The following is a 25,088-nucleotide window of genomic DNA, read 5'->3' as shown; positions in this document are numbered from 1 at the left end:
CCTTTCATGAACATCTGAAAATTTTACTTTAACAGATTACTGCATTTGACATTATTTATATATTCACAGCATGCGTAGGTAGAGGAGATAGATATATAAAAAATCATATCTAAACAATCAGAGTTATGGAAGATGTAACTTATATAGCACCAATCTAAGTGATTTTCACTGCTGTGTGATCTGTATGTAAACCGGTAATACAATTTAATGGGTTTAGCTTCCTACATAAAGGAGATACATATATCGCAAAAACTGGTATCTGAACAATCAGTGGTATAAGAGATAAAGCTTATGCAGCATAGATTTTAACGATTTTCTCAGTAGACTTTGTGTTATTATTTATAAAATAGCTTACAAAATTTGTCGGTTTTAGCTGTCCAAATAAAGGAGTTTAACAGTAATACCCCGTATCTGAACAATCAGTTGTATGGGAGATATATGTAAAAGTGACCCGATCTTTGTTTTTACTGTAAGTGTTCTGTTAATAATGAGTGAAAACGACGCAAATTTTCATGTTCCTAGCTGCATAAATGGAGAAGTTATGGCAAAAAATCTCATATCTGAACAATCAGTTGTATGGGAGATATATGTAAAAGTGACCCGATCTTTGTTTTTACTGTAAGTGTTCTGTTAATAATGAGTGAAAACGACGCAAATTTTCATGTTCCTAGCTGCATAAATGGAGAAGTTATGGCAAAAAATCTCATATCTGAACAATCAGTTGTATGGAGGCTATAGGTTATAGCGACCCGATCTTCGCCATTTTCACTGAAAGTAATCTTTTGATAATGAGTGACAACAGTGCAAAATTTCATGTTCTTAGCTACTTAAATGGAGGAGTTATAACGAAAAATCCGGTTCAGTTGTATGGGAGCTATATCCTATAGTGGTCCGATTCTTCCGGTTCCGACAAATGCTTAATACATTATAAAAATACACCCACCCACCAAATTTTATCCGGATATCTCGAAACCTGAGACTAGATTGCATACAAACAGACGGACAGACAGACAGACGGACAGACGGACATGGTTAAATCGACTCAGCTCGACGTTCTGATCATTTAAGTATACATTTTATTTAAGTTTACATTTTATTAATTTAATGGGTCTATCTCTTCTTTTTCTGGTACTTACAAACATCGGACCAAAGTTATAATACCATTTCATGCGCATGAAAGGTATAAAAAGTGCTCCCAAGGATAGGCGGAAGTGTCACCAGAAAAGATCCAGATCTGGAGCTTTTGATGCATGTACTGGAGGTGAAGAGACGGCCAACTAAGGAGCAAATGGCAGCGGAAAGCCCGAACGCAAAGGCATACTGGACACAGTGGAACAGCTTAAAGTTGATATCTGGCTGTTTGGATAGGGTATGGGAAAAGAAGTTGACCAACACTCCCGCAACCTAGTAGTAGTTCCAAGGTTAAGAATTCCGGGTGTACTCACGGAATTCCACAGTGGTCTTAGGGTAGGGCACCTGGGAAGCACGAAGACCATGGTGAAGATCAAGCAGAGATTTTATTGGGTTGGTTGTCGTCACTCGGTAGCAGAGTGGATTTCTGCGTGGTGTGTATTGCAGCTTAAGAGCTGAAATCCAGAAGTCATGGCCAGATGAAACAGTGTAACTCAGGTGCACCATTTGAGAGGATTGCCATGGATGTAACCGGTTAATTTCCTATGAGCAGATTGGGAAACAAATACGCTCTTGTGGTTATGGACTACTTTAGCTAATGGCCGGAGGTATACCCAATTCCAAACCAGGAAGCTAAAATAGTAGTGGAGGTATAATCCCTCAATTGGGCTGCGATATATGGTGTACTTATAGAACTACACTCTGACCAAGGAAGAAATTTTGAATCGGTGGTGTACCAGGAGATGTCGCAGATACTGGGCATCCGAAAAATTCGAACGACGACTTTTCATCCCCAATAAGATGGCATGGTGGGACAGTTCAAGCAAACCCTGGAAGAGAATTTGAGGAAGGTCGTGGAAAAGTATCAGAAAGATTGGGATGGTCACATACCTCTGCAGGAAACGACGGGTAAAACTCCTGCAAGGATAATCTTCGGCAGTTAACTTCGTTTGCCTAGTGACCTGAAGTTGGGAGTAAGTGGCGATGCAAGAAGAATTGGAAAAGAGACGTCCAACATTTTGGAAGAGGATCTGATAGAGATACATGCCCTTGTAAGACAGCGAACTGAAATTATGAGTGACAGGATGAAGGCCAGGTATGATAAGGCGATGAACTCCGAGGGTTTACAAGAGGGAGACTTAATGTTGCTTTACGGAAAAAGGTCTGTCCCCAAAACTACAGTGAAGTGGGAAGGTCCGTATAAGGCTGTGAAACGGCGGAATGACGTAGTGTATAGATTCCTGAGCATTGGGAGACTAAGAAACAGGACGCAGGTAGTCCACTTGGAAAGGTTTGCAGCATTTGGAACAGCAGTTACCGCTAGTAATGCGCGTTAACGCCAATAAAATAACCTTTATCAATTTTATCAATATCTTTCAATCGATACCATTAAGGTATCACTCTAATGAGTACTTGTACTCAAAAGACTGAAAGTATCGAGACCTACTCAGTATCGGCAAAGTATCGAGTACTTACTTGAATTGTTTTCATGTTCTCTTTCGAGAGATACTTCCCTTTTTTGTTGTAAAAAGTCGTATGATTACGTCTTATCATGGTTTAAAACATTGTGTGTCAAAATCAAAGAAAAAGCCAATAAAGTTGCAGGTATAGAAAACGTATATATTTAAGTTATTTAGTAAGAATACAAAATGATTATTAATTGATATTTGTGGTACATTATAATAATAATTTTTTCAGTCATATGAGTGTATAGGTCACCCAATATGGATAAGTTTCGGATTTTTATTTTTGTTTTTATTTTCAAATTAGTTTTATTCACTTTTTTTATAAATAATATAGTTCATTCCATAACAAAAACCTTGTTAATCCAAGTTTAAAACTTTGTACAAAAATTAGAGGTAAATCAACAAAGTTTCATCAAAGAGCGTAAATAATAAGAAGGGACAACTTGTGCCTTCTCTTTTGCGCTAGTACGTTTTCTTTTTATTCTGAAAAAAAGTGTTTAGTTTTGGTGAAACTTTGATTTTCTTTCAATTTTTGTACAAATTTTGAAACTTGGATTAACATGGTTTTTGTCATAGAATGAGCTATGTTTTTTATAAAAAAGTAACTTAAACTAATTTGAAAATAAAAATAAAAATCCGACACTTATCCATAAGGTTTTATGAAAAAAAAAATTGTATTGTTTCTTTTGGTACATTGCTGAGGAACAATTTTAGTTACAATTACATATATGACTTCATAAAAGTATATTATTCACAAAATATTTGTGAAAAAAATAGCTTTTGGGGCTCACTGAAAAGAAACAACAACTTTTCTAAATGCTTTCCAGACAAGCGATTTCTACTTTCTCTACTACATGACCGCACCTTTCACGAACACGCTAATAACGGGCGTCATTTGTTGAGTTGCCGTTGCAATGATAAAAGTAGTAGAAATTACTCTTTCGATACCAAGTACTTTTTTCGATTTTTCATTTTCAAAAATTTTGAGAATTGTAGGANGATTATTAATTGATATTTGTGGTACATTATAATAATAATTTTTTCAGTCATATGAGTGTATAGGTCACCCAATATGGATAAGTTTCGGATTTTTATTTTTGTTTTTATTTTCAAATTAGTTTTATTCACTTTTTTTATAAATAATATAGTTCATTCCATAACAAAAACCTTGTTAATCCAAGTTTAAAACTTTGTACAAAAATTAGAGGTAAATCAACAAAGTTTCATCAAAGAGCGTAAATAATAAGAAGGGACAACTTGTGCCTTCTCTTTTGCGCTAGTACGTTTTCTTTTTATTCTGAAAAAAAGTGTTTAGTTTTGGTGAAACTTTGATTTTCTTTCAATTTTTGTACAAATTTTGAAACTTGGATTAACATGGTTTTTGTCATAGAATGAGCTATGTTTTTTATAAAAAAGTAACTTAAACTAATTTGAAAATAAAAATAAAAATCCGACACTTATCCATAAGGTTTTATGAAAAAAAAAATTGTATTGTTTCTTTTGGTACATTGCTGAGGAACAATTTTAGTTACAATTACATATATGACTTCATAAAAGTATATTATTCACAAAATATTTGTGAAAAAAATAGCTTTTGGGGCTCACTGAAAAGAAACAACAACTTTTCTAAATGCTTTCCAGACAAGCGATTTCTACTTTCTCTACTACATGACCGCACCTTTCACGAACACGCTAATAACGGGCGTCATTTGTTGAGTTGCCGTTGCAATGATAAAAGTAGTAGAAATTACTCTTTCGATACCAAGTACTTTTTTCGATTTTTCATTTTCAAAAATTTTGAGAATTGTAGGAATTCTAACAAATTTTTTCTAAGTAAAAGTGTCGAATATACAAGATTGATCAAACGAAATTAAAAGTTTTCGAATGTTGGAAACATTTTCATATTTCGTCGTTTTTAAAAATTTTTAAATCTTTCGTAATTCTTGAAGATTCAAAAAATTTTTGGACGTTGATATTTTCAAAATTTTCAAAAAATTTAAAATTCCCAAACTTTGTTATATCAATACAAAATCTTGGAAAAGTTCAGAAAAGTGGAACAATTTTGGAATTTTTCAAAAATGTTACTATCTTTTAGAATTCTAAGAATTTTCTATTTTTTACACACGAGTACACGAACTTAAGAATTTTTCGACAATTTGTGATGTTTCACATTTTTACATTTTAGGATGGATTTTAGGATAAATAAAATTCTCAAAATTTTAGAAAATATAAAGATTTCTAATATCTCAATAATTTTGTACATTTCAAAATATTCTCATTTTGCCAAAATTTCTATTAAATTATCCTAAAAATAAGAAATCTTAAGAAATTTAATAATATTATAAAATTCAAAATTTTGGAATATCGTTGTTTTCTGAGAAAATATTCAAGCTTGCTGTGACTTCCAACTGTGTAAAATAATACAAATTCGAAAATATAACAAAAAAACTAAAACTTGAAAATTAAGTTCATAATTTCAAAATTTTGAAAATTCAGGGAGTTCGAAAAACTGATAGGCCTACTTAAATAACACAATACTTCGAGCTTAGCACACAGCTAAAATTTCAAACTCAAGTGAAATTTGACACACTTTTTCCATGAATTAAAATTTTCAAATGCATCCATTCATTAGGTTTATTCCCCAAGCTTCTCGAAGTCACTTCGAGTTACATATACGCGCTCCGCAATTAAGTTTTCGAGTTTCTTTGATATACGCTCACAGTTTGAACTTTGCTCGAGTTTTTCTACAAGTAGCTTGTGGGACAAACCTGTTATATATTCTTGTAATGATATTTCACGATATTCAGTTGAATATTATGAAAATACATGTTACACAGTCTTGGGGGGGAGGGGGGTGGAATTTCCCCAATTTCCCCTACCTGGGTCCGCCACTGTCTTTATGGCTATTTCTAACTAATTCTTTTGGTTTTTGAATAAAAATTGAACTCCGAACTAAATAATTTTTGGCTTTTCATGAAAATTGCTAAAAAAAAACTGAAATATACATGTCACTAAGAAAAAAATCTCGACGTGCTAGAAAAAACCTAGGATGTATTTTAATTTAACATACCTAGATATTCAAGAAAATAGCATAAATATTGAAGGGCAAAGAAGCTAACTTTCGCAGACCTGTGTGCATTTCACCCAGCAGCATGGCATCAGCTAGTTTTCTTACTGGTAAATAAATTGTTGCTCTTTAAATTTTCGCTACTTTGCTAGTTTCTTTCAAGTTTTGGCGTACGAAAACGCCAGCCAATAAAGTGCAACTAATATTATAACTGGTTTTTGCTGGATAGTGTGGAAAAAAGCGCAACCTATATCTTTTTTATAGTAGGGTGGGCCAGTTTGTATAGCACAGGTTTCTACGTGTAATTCTAAGCAAATTTTCCGTAGACACCACAGGTCTAAAACCCATTTGGAGTTTGCCAAATTGCCTTTCGAATTTTGCTGTATTGTCGTAAAGAAGTGCTTCAATTTTGTACAAAATCATTAGTGTGTTCCTTTGAACTTCGTACTAAAACCTGTGGAACTGTCAAACTACAAGTGTACGGGAACGCAAAAAGCACTATTTCCTGCAAAAACGTCAGTCGGTTTGTTTACATGCCATTGGTACAATTAAGAATAATTACGTACATATCCCAATATTTCGTTGTTGAATTCCGTACGTAAAACGTAAAAACGTAAAAACACGTACGACCAATCAAAAGCAAGCAAAAAGGATGCTAATATATGTATTTGTATGTGAATGTGTATAAGAATGTAGCAAAGTTTGACAGTTCTAATTTTTTTACGAAATAGAAAAAAATCAAAACTGCAGCCCTGCTGCTACTACCTGTTTAATAGTCCTTGCTCCGACTAAATCCTGTAACTTCTGACTAGGAACAGTTGCTCAGTTACTCTCTCAAAAGTGTTCCCACTTACAGGTTTTATGTCTATAGGAACGACTTAATGAAATTCCCTACAAACTAGAGATGGGCGCGGGATAGCGGGACCCGCGGGACCCACGGTACTCATTTAAAATTGGCCGTGATGGGCGGTATCGGGAAGATCTGTAAAAATATGGCGGGTGGGATGGGACCAAAATCCTTTCCCGACACTCCCGATGAAACCGCAACTCCCGCCAATTCACAAAATCTTCTTTAAAAACGACGTTTGAAATATGCACTTTTAATGTTTTATTGAGAGGAAAACGAACAGCAAAGCAAAACAAAATAATCGGAAGATGCCAGATCTTTCATTATCTATATATATAATACGCGAAGGCATTTTTTGTGCAGCATAAAAGATCTGCACCGTTCGTTCGATTTTCAAAAGTGGGGTGTCAAATTAAAGCGCTTGGCTTGTAGATGTGCAAGCTGGTTCTATTTTTTTGAAAAGAGTTGCCACCTGTTAAATAATTAAACTCAAGTTATTTTCTAATCAATGCCCTCAGATCCGCATCGTCCGTTCGATTTTCAAAAGTGAGGTACCAAATTAAAAGGCTTAGAGTGTGGATGTTCCAAAAGGTTTTACTTTTTCGAAAAAGTTGCCACCTATTAAGAAATTAAGCTCAAGTTAATTAAAAAGTTAAATCAATTATTAAATATAGGTATAAATCGAAATGGTTTTGAAAAGGCTTTATAATTTAATTACGTATAGGTTGCCACATGTTTAAAAAAATGTAATTAAACTTTAATTAAAGGAATTTGGTAAGTGAATAAGGTGTCGCTATATGGGTGTCATACAAAAGAGGTTTAAGAATGTAGTAGGTTGGAAATATTTTGAATAGGGTTGCCACCTATTTGAGAAGTCTAATTGAACTATTTTATACCGAAGTTATATGAAATATTAGCGATGGATGTCAAATGAAAGAGCTTTAAGAAATACTTAGTTTGACAATTTAGAATATTTTTGATGTTTTAGGGTTGCCCAGTTGAAAGGGCTAAACTAAAATTATTTAATAATTTTATGAATTACTAACCGATGGTTATCAATGGAAATGGTTTTAAAATTCTTTATTTTAGAACTATATTTAGGAGGGTTGCCACGTGTTTAAAAAATGAATTTCCACTTAATTCATTAGTTACTTGAAATATTTATAACAATGTCAGATGAAAAATATTTAAGGAAATTTTAGTTCGAAAATAATTTTTAAGTCTTAAAAAATGTATTTCGTTTAATTGTACATAAGTTACATGAAATTTTAAATTATGGTTATCAAAAGAACGAGTGTTAAGAAATCTTTAAATTGAACATTTGTATTTTTTAAATAAGTTAAATGGATTGTCAAAAGATGGGTATCAATCGAAATGGGTTTGAAAATAGTTCATTTCTAAACTGTATTTACGAGAATTGCCATGTGCTTAAACTCATTAAATTCAACTTAATTCGTCAGTTAATTGAAATATGTATAACAATGCAGGCGAAAAATTTTAGTTTGAAAATACCTTTAAAGAGGTTTCCATCTGTTTGAAAAGGCAAATTTGTTTTACTTATACGAAATATACAAAAAATGAATTATCGAATATTTTTAATTAGAGTTGCCATCTGATTTTTTTGAAGGTCATCACATCTGCAACGTTATTTCGAATTTCCAAAATGAGAAGTCAAATAAAAATGGGATTCTACATGAGTAGTCCACTTGCAAAGTGCGCTATGTAAAATTTTTTCGATTTTTAGTTTTTGGTGGATTACGTACCAGTATTTAAAGTAGTTTCATGTCCACTAACAACACAGTGCAAAATGTTTCTATATTCTGAAAAAATAGCATAAAATGTTAACTCTTCTTCCAAAAGTCGCTATCATACTTATTTATAAACTTTCAACTTTCCATCTTCTGATGAACCTAGAAAACTGCTTTAGGTCGTGTAGACTGTTAATGTTATCTTATGTCATGGTATGTTATGTTATAAATTTATAAGGCTCTTATTTATCCAAATTTTCAGGTAATAATAAAAAAGATTCAATTTAAATGTTACTTGTTGTCGTAGTCGTTTTTTCACTTTATGGCTTTCTATTATAAAATCACATAACGCTGTTTGCAAGTGGACTACTCACATAGATGTGCACAGGTTTTATTTTTTGAAGTTACAAGGAGATTTTAAATTGTATGAAATGAAAACCGACACCATGCGAGATCTCTCATCACTGAGAAATGGTTTAGATTAATCATTAGGAATATTTTTAGAGGTTTTTAAATAGGGTTTCACCTGTTTAAAAAATGTAATTAAATGTTGGCGTTTTGGAGCCATGCGGTTTCACTAGTTATTGTGATTATTTAAAATTAATTTTAAAGACATGAACACTTTTGTCAACCTTCGATCGGTTTGCAAACCACGCCACACACGTTGAAATCTGAACCGATCGTTTCAATGTGTTGTCCGTTTGTAGCCTGCTTTAGAGATCGATTTCGGGACCCACGGGACCCGCGGTACAATTCTGAAAAACATCGGGATGGGCGGGTTCGGGACTTAAAAATCGAATTTCGGGATGGGCGGGATCGGGATTAAATATTTAGTCCCGTGCACATCTCTACTACAAACGCACCAACCAGTTGGCCGATTTCATTTGAGTGAGAGTTTTTGAACTGTGAACAACACAACAGCACTGGCAAGCTTTTAAGCTATGCTAGGAATGCTTCTCATTTTTATGTATTTGTTATTGCTACCGTTTTCACAAAATATACGCATTTTTACTAGCGAAACGAACCGAAAAACACATGTTAACGTTAATGCGCCTTTAAAAGAATGAAATCGCATTTTAGGTTGCCAACTTGTCTACACACTGAGCAACAAGTTGACCAAGCTGCCTCAAAAATCAAAAATTTTTTATTTTGCTCCAACCTGACGAACAACTTGACGAAGGCTTGCCAACTTGCCTACGCACGGCTTATTTACCACCAACTTCCAGCGGTTGGCCAACTGTTTGGCCGATAAATCGATCCGTTTGTAGGGCCTTTAAGGGGTTTTTGGTATGGGGAATCCATTTCTGAACTTATCTTTTTCCTAAAACATCCGACAGAGGGCACAATAGTGAAAACATTCACATTTTCTTAAGTCTTAAAATAAAACGTATACTGTCAAATCCGGTAACGACATCCAAGGACCGGTGAAAATACGTCGTACCAACCGGACGTCGTATAAACAGAACTGCTCTTTGTAATTTGTTTTTTTTTTGTTTTTTTTTTGCGCACGTAGTTACTCATCAGTAATCACTAGCCAACTGCCAAAACATTTCAACTGTCGAGTGCACATAAAGGCCAAAATACAATAGCCAAGTGGCAGTGACAGTGGCAGTTTTTAAAATCAGCTGTTACTGCTAATATTGGCAGTCACTGCCGCAGCAAATACAATACGGTGTTGTCAGTGACAGCTTTTTTTGACATTCCCTTTTGTTTGATTACATTTTTGTTGTTGTCTTTTAGTCTTCAGTGACATGAACAGAAGTTGGCTGCATTTTATTTATGTCAAATTCANGTTACAAGGAGATTTTAAATTGTATGAAATGAAAACCGACACCATGCGAGATCTCTCATCACTGAGAAATGGTTTAGATTAATCATTAGGAATATTTTTAGAGGTTTTTAAATAGGGTTTCACCTGTTTAAAAAATGTAATTAAATGTTGGCGTTTTNAATTCTGAAAAACATCGGGATGGGCGGGTTCGGGACTTAAAAATCGAATTTCGGGATGGGCGGGATCGGGATTAAATATTTAGTCCCGTGCACATCTCTACTACAAACGCACCAACCAGTTGGCCGATTTCATTTGAGTGAGAGTTTTTGAACTGTGAACAACACAACAGCACTGGCAAGCTTTTAAGCTATGCTAGGAATGCTTCTCATTTTTATGTATTTGTTATTGCTACCGTTTTCACAAAATATACGCATTTTTACTAGCGAAACGAACCGAAAAACACATGTTAACGTTAATGCGCCTTTAAAAGAATGAAATCGCATTTTAGGTTGCCAACTTGTCTACACACTGAGCAACAAGTTGACCAAGCTGCCTCAAAAATCAAAAATTTTTTATTTTGCTCCAACCTGACGAACAACTTGACGAAGGCTTGCCAACTTGCCTACGCACGGCTTATTTACCACCAACTTCCAGCGGTTGGCCAACTGTTTGGCCGATAAATCGATCCGTTTGTAGGGCCTTTAAGGGGTTTTTGGTATGGGGAATCCATTTCTGAACTTATCTTTTTCCTAAAACATCCGACAGAGGGCACAATAGTGAAAACATTCACATTTTCTTAAGTCTTAAAATAAAACGTATACTGTCAAATCCGGTAACGACATCCAAGGACCGGTGAAAATACGTCGTACCAACCGGACGTCGTATAAACAGAACTGCTCTTTGTAATTTGTTTTTTTTTTGTTTTTTTTTGCGCACGTAGTTACTCATCAGTAATCACTAGCCAACTGCCAAAACATTTCAACTGTCGAGTGCACATAAAGGCCAAAATACAATAGCCAAGTGGCAGTGACAGTGGCAGTTTTTAAAATCAGCTGTTACTGCTAATATTGGCAGTCACTGCCGCAGCAAATACAATACGGTGTTGTCAGTGACAGCTTTTTTTGACATTCCCTTTTGTTTGATTACATTTTTGTTGTTGTCTTTTAGTCTTCAGTGACATGAACAGAAGTTGGCTGCATTTTATTTATGTCAAATTCAGCACGTGAAGTTTGCTGCGATGAAGGCAGCGGCAGTCAATTTAGAATTTGGGCTAAACTGAGCAGTACTGCCAGCTGCCACTGCTGTATTGTGAGTCGCTTCATTGAACATCACNCGATTTCGGGACCCACGGGACCCGCGGTACAATTCTGAAAAACATCGGGATGGGCGGGTTCGGGACTTAAAAATCGAATTTCGGGATGGGCGGGATCGGGATTAAATATTTAGTCCCGTGCACATCTCTACTACAAACGCACCAACCAGTTGGCCGATTTCATTTGAGTGAGAGTTTTTGAACTGTGAACAACACAACAGCACTGGCAAGCTTTTAAGCTATGCTAGGAATGCTTCTCATTTTTATGTATTTGTTATTGCTACCGTTTTCACAAAATATACGCATTTTTACTAGCGAAACGAACCGAAAAACACATGTTAACGTTAATGCGCCTTTAAAAGAATGAAATCGCATTTTAGGTTGCCAACTTGTCTACACACTGAGCAACAAGTTGACCAAGCTGCCTCAAAAATCAAAAATTTTTTATTTTGCTCCAACCTGACGAACAACTTGACGAAGGCTTGCCAACTTGCCTACGCACGGCTTATTTACCACCAACTTCCAGCGGTTGGCCAACTGTTTGGCCGATAAATCGATCCGTTTGTAGGGCCTTTAAGGGGTTTTTGGTATGGGGAATCCATTTCTGAACTTATCTTTTTCCTAAAACATCCGACAGAGGGCACAATAGTGAAAACATTCACATTTTCTTAAGTCTTAAAATAAAACGTATACTGTCAAATCCGGTAACGACATCCAAGGACCGGTGAAAATACGTCGTACCAACCGGACGTCGTATAAACAGAACTGCTCTTTGTAATTTGTTTTTTTTTTGTTTTTTTTTTGGCACGTAGTTACTCATCAGTAATCACTAGCCAACTGCCAAAACATTTCAACTGTCGAGTGCACATAAAGGCCAAAATACAATAGCCAAGTGGCAGTGACAGTGGCAGTTTTTAAAATCAGCTGTTACTGCTAATATTGGCAGTCACTGCCGCAGCAAATACAATACGGTGTTGTCAGTGACAGCTTTTTTTGACATTCCCTTTTGTTTGATTACATTTTTGTTGTTGTCTTTTAGTCTTCAGTGACATGAACAGAAGTTGGCTGCATTTTATTTATGTCAAATTCAGCACGTGAAGTTTGCTGCGATGAAGGCAGCGGCAGTCAATTTAGAATTTGGGCTAAACTGAGCAGTACTGCCAGCTGCCACTGCTGTATTGTGAGTCGCTTCATTGAACATCACACTTTCTAAAAAACAGCTGATTTCGAAAAACTGCCACTGTGTTATTGTATTTTGGGCTTAACTTGATTATTTTTGACGAACAAAAATTCAAAAGTTTATTTCAAGTGAATCCAAAACTGACGTCTGCCGAAAAAAATTCGAATGAAAAAGACAATGTCGCTGTGGATTAACCGTTATCCAGACCAGGCGCCGTATGCGCCTTCGATGTTCAGTCGCTGCATAACATGAATTTTTAAGACTTTCGTCATTCTAACCGGACAATTTATTCATAAATTACGTTGCTTAAAGCGGAGTCGTATTAAACAGATGTATTTTCATAGTAATTTGTATAAAAACTAAATTTGAGGAATTCACTACATAATGCATATCGTTAGTTCGCAAACGTGCTGAGTCCACTTTTTATGAAAATTGAGATTTTAACTGTGCGGTCGCTTAAAGATTCGTTTGTGAGAATTTCTGAAGTTATTTTGTTTATCTAAGTGCTAAGCAGTTCTAATTTGCGTAATTTATACTGGAAAAAGCTCTTTGCAGCCAAGATCCAAGAAATTGTTGTGTTTTAGACACAAAGTGTGTGGATTAAAAATTAATATTCTTGTCATTGTGCATATTTGCCTCTTTTGGTGCATTATTGTTGTTTTGCGTGAGAGTGCATATTCCCATCTTCCGCGCTTTATCATACATTTTGCTTATCATCGATCAAATAATTTTCCTGCAAACAACTGATTTTGGCTTGCTTTTATGCTTTCAAACTTTTTGGCTCAGTGGCTTTAAAACTGTTAAGTTCATCATGGTTTCTAACCATTGAACTCAACTAACTAATTACATTAGCTTTTCAACTTGCAGTTACTGTGTGTCTTGGAAGGTTTTCTTACAATACCTAGACTTCTGTGTCTTTCAAACGCTCATCTTTGCCACTATCGTACTAAAAGCGTACACTGTGAGTTTTTCTACATACAAATTGCTACTACTTCGCGCCGCAATGTATTCAACCGAAGTTGACCTTTGAAAAATGTTTGGAGCGCCAGAAGTGGCTTCCAGGAGTTGGGTAAGGAGTTAAAACTTCTAAACGAAAAGTTTAAGCGATATGAAGATGCATTTAAAGACTTTAAGTGCATTGAATCTTCATCTTCTCCATCACCCAAGCTTAAACAAGCTTCAAAAAATCGGAAGCATGGAGGAGACAGCATTGTTCCTAATCCCATCACTCTAGACATTGACACTCTGCCAATTGATTCTTTGCCTACTCATGGCTTAAATAAGGAATTAATAAGTTTTAATTCTCCGTGTGTTGAGTTATCTCAAGCTGCATCTTCCTCAGGTGTCACTACAAGGGCTGCAGCAAAAATGACAGCTGCGTCTGAACTTATATCCCAAAGTGGACCTTCTCCGGTGCCCAAAGAATTAATCGTAGTTTCCGCGAATAAATCTGTGTTTGTTTCGCGCTTTTCTAGTGAAACTTCGGTAGAAGATGTTAAGTCTTATATAACATCAAAGCTTAACCCACGGCACATATGTAAGAAATTTAATTTTTCATACGAAAGAAGCATATCTTCCTTCAAAATTGATATTTCCGCCGACCATTTTCAAAACATTGTTGATGTTGTGTCATTCTGGCCCAATGGTGCCAGAATGGTGGTGGTAAACAGAAAATGTTACAGGAATTACATCAATAAAATTCGCATTAACATCGTTTCTAATCCCTAGTCATTTCATCATTTTGTTAACTCAAAACGTAAAATAAATGGGTTTCCCTCAACACTGAAATTAGACGATGTTATTTCTAGTGATGATAATATGATTGCTGATATGTTTGCAAATTATTTTGAATCAAACTATTCTGCCGAGCCAAATGAGAAAACTTCTAGCTATCCTTTTCCACTGCCACAGTTTGACCACATCCGTATTCCTTCAATCTCTGCTGACAATGTTCTCCTTCATTTGAATAGTTTACAAAATTATTTTCTAAGCTACGGATGGTATTCCCTCCTGTGTCCTAATAAGTTGTGCTGATTATCTAAATATATAAGCCATTAACAAACATCTTCAATCCTTCTCTAAATCAGGGAGTATTATCCTCTTTGTGGAAGGAGTCGTATATCTTGCCGCTTTATAAAAACGGAAGCAGGTCGATTATTGCGAATTATAGATGAATCCCTAAGCTGTGTGCCATTCCTATAGTATTTGAAGAAATCGTTACGGAAGAACTATCTTATTCCATAACGCCTGTTATCGATGTATCACAACACGGCTTTTGTAAAGGTTAATCATCTGTATCAAACCTTCTTGAATTCACTACAAATGTGAACAATGGTTTCAAAAGTAACTATCAAACTGACGTCATTTACACTGATTTCAGCAAGGCATTTGATAAAGTATCTCATTCAACTCTAATATACAAACTTGATAAAATTGGTTTCCCTCCAATCCTGCTGCGCTGGCTTTCTTCTTATTTCATTGGCAGGAAACAGAGGGTTATCTTTAAAAAATGCTCATGTCGGGTAATTCATGTGAGGTCAGGTGTACCTCAAGGTAGCCACCTTAGCCCCCTTCTGTTTCTTTTATTCATCAACGATCTTCCAAATATTTTGAAGTATTCGAATTGCTTAATGTACGCAGACGACTTTAAGTTATTTAAGTTCATTGGTGCTCCAGGACAAAGGGAACAATTACAGGCGGACCTTAGTAACGTGTTTAAATGGTGCGAAGTAAATTCTATGTCACTTAACTTGTAAAAGTGTAAATTTATGTGGTTCTCTAAAAGACCCTTTCAATCATATAGCTACCGCATTTGTGAACATAGTGTTGATCAGGTGACTAATTTCATCGATCTAGGCGAAACCATGGACCCTTAGCTTGAATTGAAGTCCCATGTAAACTCTTGTGTTAATAGAGCCAAGGGCGTCTTGGCTTTCATCAAACGTTGGGCTAAACAATTCAGAGATCCTTATGTCACTGAAGACCTCTTCACCTCCCTAGTCAGGCCGATCTTAGAATACAGATCCGTCGTATGGAACCCTAGATATCAAACGCATGCTGACAGACTCGAGTCGGTACAGAAACAATTCTTATTATTTGCATTAAACAATTTGCCTTGGCATTCGTCATTAAATCTCCCACTGTACAAAAGCTGCTTGAAGCTCATAAATTTGCCAACGCTTCACAGCCGTGGAGAGATGCTTGGGGTTTTGGTTATGATTAAGATCTTGAACGGGATGGTCAATAGTCCCTTTCTACTGAACCAGATCACGTTTCGTATTCCTTCTAGACCTTCTAGACATTACAAGCTCATTAAGCTAACTATTTGTAAAACAAATTTTGAAATGCATGATGCTTTTCGTTGCCTATGCCAGGACTTTAAAAAGCATTACGACTATTTTGACACCTCCTACTCTCTTTTTACCATTAAGAAAACCTTATTTGAGATTTTAAATAAATAACAAGTAAACATTGCACCTTATCGTTCAACTGGTGAACTGTATTTCTGTTCAGTTTATGAGGTAAACGTGGTCGACTCGCATACTTTCCCGGCTGCGCCACGGTTGTGTTGCGCATTTGTAAATCAAACTTTTAAATGCATGATGCTTTACGGTGTTTAGGCAAAGATTTTAACAAATATTGTGATTGCTTCGACATACCTGAATCGCGGTTTTGTAACTAAATAAATTAATATCGTTAACCGGTAATGAAAAATTACACAATATCTATGACTGCTTAGTACAATTGTAATCGGCTTCGTATATTTTCGCGACCGCGTAAGACAATACGAGCATGGATCGGAAACTGGGCCTTTCCGACCATGATCAACAGCTTGTCCACAGTGCGGAGCGGAAACTAGAGCTTTCCGCTTGCCACACATTCAAAGTAATGACTTCGGGAACATGGATCGGAAACTCGGCCTTTCCGACCATGGTCAACAGCCTGTCCACAGCGCGGAGCGGAAACTAGGTCTTTCCGCCCGCCGCACACAAAAGTAGACAGGAGACTAGGCCTTGCCAGCTACCCAACCGGTTTTTTATATTATTATTATTACAAATTAATATGTATAATTAGTCTACTCTGTAATATATCACACATACTTAAATATCTAAATGTTTTATTCTCATTTGTCTGTAAGAAAACATTTTTCAGTAGACCAAATAAATAAATAATGCAGTAAGAATTACATCAAACCAAAAAAAGTTACCGTAATGTCGTTCTTACTTGTTGTTATACAGTGGTATGAAAATGTGCTAAGTCCAAAAAAAATCAATAAAGAATATAAACCCGTCCGTGTACACGATAGCTCGGGTAAAAATTGAGATATCTCAACGAAATTTGGTATGAAGGTTTCCCTTTATCCAAGGTAGATTGGCATTAAAAATGAGCGAAATCGGATAACTACGCCCACTTCCCATATAAAGGTATTTCCGGAAAATGCAAGAAATACGATATTTATTTCAGTAAATATTGGATGCCACTTGTTGAAAGATAGTGAAGTAGAATTTCGGTACAAAATAATATTATTATAAAATTTTAGGAAAAGGCCGTGCTTCTGCCGGCCACTGGTGGTGACCAGACCATGTCTCTTCTCATGGGCACCCTTTTCGCCGGATAAGCATATCTTGCTAAATCCGGATCCTCACGCTGAAACGTTGCCTAGTGTTTCCACATCTCACTCTTCCGCCGACGTCAACTTCATTGACCGGACATGCATAACCTCATCCCGGGCCTCAGGCTTTAATGCTTGCCTTTGCATCCTCTGCTTCCAGAGGTGCCTCCATTTCCGGCTACCGGCGTATCACCCTTGTAACGTGCTTCAGTGGCTCTATTCCTGAAGGAAACACTGCCTGGCTTGCCATGACCACTTCCTTGTTGTGACTTCCTCTTCTTCACTGAGCTGCCGGAACCGTCACGCCTTTCCTGTATCGGTGAGCCGCTTCCTTCTCCTGACGAAACCACTCCGTCTGCATTACTGCCAACCTCTGCCCAACTAACCGCTTCCGTTGCTAGTGGAATATTCGGGGCTTCCTCTAAGACCAACCATCTGCTACAATACTGGTTGTCGTAACCAACCTTAAGTGACACTTCCCTGTCGCGACATGTCAAGATCTGCTTCCTATGCTCGCTACCATAACGCCTTTCCAACGCATCGTAACTGTTAATTTCACAGTCAAGAATAGTCTGCAAGATTTCCGCTGAAGGTCCTTTTAATGCAACGAACAGCGCAGCGGATTTATCCTCCACGCCCCAATGATTTGTAGCTGTATTCTCTAAATGGAGCTTGAAGACCTGGAAAGTAGCTGGGTGTCTAGATTTATTTAACAATCCCACTTCTGGCACCAATTGTTACGATTATCCTTGAATACTTGACGGATTTCCGTTGCTGTAGCAGCGGCCATATATATAGCATTGACACATTAAGTTAAACTTTTGGCAAATAAAATTAATCTTTTGGCAAATAAGTTTAATCTTCTGGCAAATAAATTTAATCTTTTGGCAAATAAATTTAATCTTTTGGCAAATAAATTTAATATTTTGGCAAATAAATTTAATCTTTTGGCAAATAAAATTAATCTTTTGGGAAATAAATTTAATCTTTTGGCAAATAAAATTAAACTCTACTGTAGTACTAAACAGTGTTTGAAAAAGTAAAAAATACACTTAAAAACTGCTGTGCTAGGAAAGCATTTTTTACTTTTGACGCTTAGCTTTACTGCGCCAATATCAAGAGTTAACCCGAAGAATAGCTGAAAAGTGTTTTTTGGTTTTTCTGTTCTGTTGATTTAACTGCTCACTTTCAAACAGTTCTGACACAGCATAGTTTCAAATATTCGTCAAACCATCTGGCACACTTTATTGCAACCAAACCACGCATTCTGGCCAAATGCGATAAAAAACATCTAAAGTGCTCCAAACCTCCCTTAATATATTTTCAAATGCAGGTACAAAAAAATTTTATTTATGTCTTGAAATTTCCAAAAAGAAAACATTTTCGAAGGTAGCAGTGAAATCAACAGAACAGAAACACCAAAAAACACTTTTCAGCTATCCTGCAGGTTAACTCTTGATATTGGCGCAGTAAAACTAAGCGTCAAAAGTAAAAAAAATGCTTTCCTAGCACAGCAACAGCAGTTTTTTAGTGTATTTTTTACTTTTTCAAATACAGTTTAGTACTACAGTAGAGTTTAATTTTATTTGCCAAAAGATTAAATTTATTTGCTAGAAGATTAAATTTATTTGCCAAAAGATTAATTTTATTTGCCAAAAGATTAAATTTATTTGCCAAAAGATTAAATTTATTTGCCAAAAGATTAATTTTATTTGCCAAAAGTTTAACTTAATGTGTCAATGCGTTCTGCCGTCTATCGCACATTCTCTCGTTCCCTCGCTGTTCACAGTATTCATCCACTTGACGTTTCCCGCTGTCGAATATTCTACGTCATTCCTCGAAGATTCTGCAATTTTCTTGTTGTTCGCTGCGCGTCGCCGCAGTATTCGCCACAACAAATGTACGACTTAAATAGTTATTTTTGTTAATAGCAATGAAAAAAGACTATTAGGTTATTATTTATTTTAAAACAATGAAATATATTTAAAATAAACAACTAAATCTTTTAACAATAAAAAAATAATGAAAAACAGGTTGATAGAAAATGTGCTAAGTCCACTTTAAAAGAACAAAATCATAAAGAGAAAATGTGGTAGAAGAGCCTATAAGTCTGCAAATTTTGAAATTGGCCGATTATTGATACTGATGAGATTAGGTAAATATTAGCAACAAAAAGATAGACGGTATTTTGTTCCTCCTGAAAAATTAAAAAAAATTGACTTAGCACATTTGCGAACTAAGCCAACGATATGTATGTATGTACATTAGGGAAAGAAACCTATTTTCGCAATTTCTCAATTGATTTTACACCCATGATTTCTTCGGCAAATCTGAAAATTGACCCGTCATAATGTATATCCTTAGGCAACTTAATATACGTTCAATTGATTTACATACATATCGTCACTACACACAATAAAGGCGCGCTAGTGTTTTGACGGCGAAAAAGACGCGTAAAAAACATTTTTCCGAAAAAAGAGGCTTATGGAAAACTTCGGCGAAGAAAAACCTAGTTGACAGCGCAAAAAGTCGCGTAAAAATAGATTTATACATGGCCAAGGACTGTCACTTCAGTATCATTCCCTAAAAACTGTTTGGGGAATTTAGATACTGTTACGCCCGCAAACAAAGCCGACCGTGGAAATAAGTTTATGGGTCTTTCTTCGCCGTAAAATATTTTAACGCGTCTTTCTTCGCCGTCAACTACATTAAGAGTCGTTTCTCGCTGAAGTTGTTTTTATGTGTCTTTTCGCGGTCAACTTTTGAGCTCGCGCCTATATTCGTGTCTAGTGACGATATGTATATGTATCTAATTTCAAACTACAATATAAAATTTAATTTCAGTCAAGCGGACGACAATTCAGTGGATTACAGCAGTCAAGACTCGAATCCCCTAGACTTTAGTAAAGCCACCTCAAATGTTTTAGCAACTAAAGCAACGTTTGTTAGTCCCGCTGGTACACCAGTTGCACACTCTACAAATTCTCCGTGCTCAGAGCGTCTAAGTTCTCAAGTATTGTTTGTTATTCGCACAAAATAAGTCAAAACAGATAATACAAAATTTAAATATTTGTATAGGATGAGAACAATAACCCCGATGTTGCTCAGGGTAGCTCAGGATCGAGCAGAAGTGAAGGAAATATTCGGCCATTAATTTCTGGTGCTGACATACCAAATATAATGGACATTAACGCTGTTCAGAGTTTTGAAGAACGCAGTAAAGTGAGAGATTGTCCCCAAATTTTTGGATTCACAAATTTAAAAACCTAAATTCTTTTTTATTCTCACAGCTCTGCTCAAATGTGTTGGAAACATACAAACATCTAAAAGTCAATGATCCAACGGGGATTCTGGTGCTTCCGCCACATTATGTCCAATTAGCAGCTGCGCTGGGTTTAAACACACATCCCGTTATGGATGCCATCACCACGCGGACGGACTTTGAACGGCTCATCGAGATGAATCACGTGCCGCCGTTGCCAGCTCAAATTGCCAGCAAACTTAGCACTTATGGAGCCCTTCCCGGCGCTTTGGAAGCGGCTCATGCTGCTGCTGCTTATGCAGCTACGACGTTGGTAGCGAAGGAAAATGGATTAACAACATGTAGTGCTTCCTCGTTGATAACTGCAAGCCTCAATGCTGAGCGTCCTGCCTCTGTACTCTCAAATGCAACTTCCGTTGCATCCACCTCTGTCAGCTCTATGACTTCAACAGATTCGCAAAAAACAGGGCAGCAGCAAAATCAGTCCCTACGCCTAGAAGCTGGCGCAGCACCAACAGAAGTTGGGCAACTAGGCCTGGTTGGCAATCCATTATCGGCAAGCCTCGCCGTCGCAGCAGCCGCACAGCAGCAGTTGCAACTGTTACGCCCCAATGAGGCCCTTGCACGACAAGAGCAACAGCCACAGGACGAAAATATGTGGAGGCCGTGGTGAGGCGTATATCCATTCACTTTAGGCCCGTTGTATTTTAATAAGCTTAAAGCACGTGACATTGTAAATACCAAAGATTTATTTATATACTTATGGATGTATCCTAGTTATGCATTAAAACGTTACCTACACAGTAATAAGTTATTGCCAATTGAAATTTAAGTATATATTTTTTAACACTAAGAGCATAAAGCATTTCGGCATAGCCGGTTTTTTCATATGATCTCGTTAAGTTATGAAATTTTTGTTTCGCATTTATTTTTAGTATAAAATCATTTACATATTTATATATTTGCACACAAACATACATACATATCGTCACCTAAGAGCGAAAAGGTGCCAAGTCCATTTTTTTAAATTGTTCAGGAGAACCGAAAAAGCGATGTAGTTTCGCATTACCTGCTATTCCGCATCAAAACTAAATTTTGAGAAACAAAAATGGACTTGGCACCTTTTCACCTTTAGGTGGGGATATGTACTTATGTGTGTATATGCATGTACATTAGGGTGGTCCAAAATAAGTAAAGTCGGAATTTTAATTCTCTCACCCCCTAGGATTTCTCTATATCGAAAAAAGTATACCCCTATTTTTTATTTTGAAATCAAAAAATATTTAGAGGTCGCTTAAAGCGCTCCAACTTTCTCATGTATTTTGTATGGGAAGAAACAACTTTTCGGTGGAAATGGTATGGAATTCTTGAAAATCAATATTTTTCGATCGGAAACCTCTGGTTCTCTACAGGAGACTTCCAATAACAATACCCAATTATTTATTTAACCATTTGTTAATAATGAAGATTTTTTATTTATCCCCACATTGCATTTTCTGGCATTTACTAGGGGTTTTGGCGGTCCCATAAAATATAGTTACTAAGAAAAAATTGTTAAAGAAATAATTGGGTTTATTTATTGGGAATTTGTTGAAGAGAAACAGAGTCTTCCGATCGAAAAATGTTGATTTTCAAGAATTCCATACCATTTCCACGAAAAGTTATTTCTTTCCCATACAAAATAAATGGAAAACTGGATCGCTTTGGGCGACCTCTAAATATTTTTTGATTTCAAATAAAAAAATAGGGGTATACTTTTTTTGATATAGAACAATCCTATGGGGTGAGAGCATAAAAATTCCGACTTTACTTTTTTTTACATGCATTTTTGGACCACCCTAATGTACATAAATACATACATATATCGCCATGATCAATTGATTGATTGAGATTGAGTTTATACAGGGCCGGATCGTGAGCTCGATTTTAGGGGGGAACTGAGAATCAAGATTTTTATGATAGACATTTTATTTTATTTTATGATAGACATTTTATTTTATTTTATTAAATATTGTTTATAAATGAATTATATTTTAATAAATCATATATTTTGAGTCATATGTTTTTTAGAAAAATACACCGTAATAATTTTAAAATTTCAAAATTACATTTCTCGACTGAAAAATAAGATTTTCCAGCTAACTCGACGGAATACAGTGTGCTTTTTAACACTTCATGCCAATTAATCGTAGCGCTTTCGACAGAAGCAATATTTTGATATGAAACAAAATGGCTTTGAAAGCTAATGTAATTGCCTTTCAAGGAAAAATATTACATTGAGCCACAATCACTCCTTGACCTTCAAAAAGTTGGTGAAAAATAGTGTTCTTCGAAAAAAAACACGAAAAACCAACGGATATATTAAAAAAAAAAACATTTCTTGTACTGTTTATTATTTTGGGACGAGAAAAACGAAAAAAAAATTCAGCCCCTCAATTTTTATGATTTGCATGCAGCTCTGCATCTTTCACACAATTTTATATCCCTCGAACAGCAAGTCGGTTTTAGTACTATTCAAGACCTTTAAGAGCTAAATCGTTACGATTCTGAAGTTAAACTTCGAAATTTCATTCGACATTTTACGCAATTTTTTCTAATTTCGGAGTAACAGATACTAGTATAATAAAAAATACATACGTTTTTTGTTTCGGAATAAATCCGATGGAATTTCCCCTATTTTGTTAACAAAAACCATATTTCCAAAAAAAGTCAAATAAGGCTTTAACATTGTTAACGACTGTATACATACATACCGCACATTTGCTGCAAGAGTGTCTTAATCCAAAAAAATCAAAAACTTGAGAAAAACAGCTTTAAAGTTTTGAATTTACATACACTCACAGTAAAAAGAATACATATTTTGTTCTAGTAAACTACTGCTAATCGGTACAGCTATGAAATTTTTACACAACATAGAACAACAGGTAGCGGTCATTTTTTTTGGATTATGACACTCTTGCAGCAAATGTGCGATATGTGTATTGAAGTGTGCCAGATTTTTTTTGCGAAATTCGATATGCATATCCTCAATATCCCAGTGGGAAAAGGTAATGTTTGGGAATGCAAAACGTACTGGATAGCCCCTACCCTACGTACGAAAAGATGTAAGAATTTCTCTACAGCGTTGTCATACGCAAGTAATGTGTAACCAGTGTTACCGTTGTGCGACTAAAGTGTAAAATAGACACTTTTTGGATATCGATGCCCCCTGATACCGGATTTCTAAAAATAGGCTTATTTTGAAACTTTTCCAAAAAATCATGCGACTTTTGCCCCTTTTCTTTAATTAAAAATTCTATATACACATTTTGACAATTCCTTCATAAATTACATTTTTCTTACGTGTTTAAAAATGCTTTTAGTATTTACTTTTCAAAAGCACTTAAAAATTACACCTCTGGCCAGATTTTGCCTGATTTCAACCTTTTTGTTATGTCAAACATTTTCCGAATAAATGTCCAAAAGTAGCATGAGTTAATGCACCGCTTTTGGAGCTTAGCATTTCCCCCAATTTATTTGTGTTAAATTTATTATTTATTTAATGATTACTTAGTACTTTTTTAACTGCAATTTTTTTCGTACTAAATTGAAAATATGCACATTGCGTCTTTTTAATATATCCTTCATCAATAGGTTATTATTTTAAGAGAAACAAACTATTTTTGATAGAAAATGATGATCTCCATTAACAATTTATTATGCCCCATAGTCATAGATGAAATAAAGTCTACTCTAAGCAGGTTTTTGGCATATTTTCCTTTAAAAAAAGCTAATACTAACGTTGGAGTCGATTTTCCCTAATAAGTTTCGAAAGGTAAAATAATGAAAGTATTTACATGCATACATGGTATAAACAATTTGAATGGCTTGAAGACACTTTTTTTGGCTGTGACACTTTTTTTGCAACTTTCGAAAAATTTTCAGCGGTAACACTGTGTGTCGCATATCGCTTTACGAAACTATAAATAGAAGCTATAAATAGAATTCTTAAATAAAAATTTAAAAAAATAAAGTCCGTGCCACAAGTTTTGAACCCGTGACCAACAACACGGCTGTCGAATACGTATCCATTCCATGAGTTAGTTTTCAAACTTTTTGTTTTGTTTTTTGCTTCAAAACTACACATCATCCGCTCGCGATGTAGTTGTTAATCTTTTCTTGGTAGAAAACGGTAATGGATTCCCATTTTCACTGGGTTGTTTCCCCTTTGGACTTGTATATGTACATTAGGGTGGCCCAAAAATACATAGGAAAATCATTTTTTTTTTTCAATTTTTCCTGCTGCCAACCCCCAGAACTGAAGAATATCAAAAATAAGGAGAACGTATTTTTTTATTTTCTTATCGGTTAATGTTTACCCGTGCCACCGGGGCTTTGAAATTTCCCATGTATTTTACATGGGGAAAATATATTTTTTCGTAGAATCGCTATTAAATACTTAAATATAATTATTTTTTGATCGTATAAGACTATTTCGCTTCAGAAGTCTTCAAAAAATAACACTATGATGCTTATTTAACTTAAAAATTCTACTAAGTAGTTTTTAATAACCGATGATCCTATCTGTTATATACAAAAATTCGTTATTTTATTTTTTCATGGCCACATCATGCACGAATAGCTCATTGGACGTGTTTATTTTATTTTTTTCATTCTACTCGAATATTTATGTGTGTATGTGGTAAAAAATTT

The 25,088-nt window shown here is 35.5% G+C and overlaps 1 protein-coding gene across 1 annotated transcript in view; it reads left to right on the top strand.

Moving 5' to 3' along the window:
* Positions 1 to 21,365, top strand: part of Sidpn (hes family bHLH transcription factor Sidpn) — a 115,020-nt gene extending 93,655 nt beyond the window's left edge. Inside the window, exons 4-6 of the mRNA XM_017614233.1 lie at positions 19,979 to 20,147; positions 20,213 to 20,356; positions 20,425 to 21,365. Of these exons, the coding sequence (XP_017469722.1) occupies positions 19,979 to 20,147; positions 20,213 to 20,356; positions 20,425 to 21,069 (958 nt within the window). The 3' untranslated portion in view covers positions 21,070 to 21,365. The remainder of the gene's footprint in view (positions 1 to 19,978; positions 20,148 to 20,212; positions 20,357 to 20,424) is intronic.
* Positions 21,366 to 25,088: the final 3,723 nt, after the last annotated feature.

Source organism: Rhagoletis zephyria, unplaced genomic scaffold, assembly GCF_001687245.7.
Source record: "Rhagoletis zephyria isolate East Lansing unplaced genomic scaffold, Rhagoletis_zephyria_1.1 Rzeph_scaffold_00801, whole genome shotgun sequence".
In the NCBI taxonomy this organism is placed as follows: Eukaryota; Metazoa; Arthropoda; class Insecta; order Diptera; family Tephritidae; genus Rhagoletis; species Rhagoletis zephyria.
Note: the sequence above shows the minus strand (reverse complement) of the source record. Positions and strands in the feature narration are given on the sequence as shown.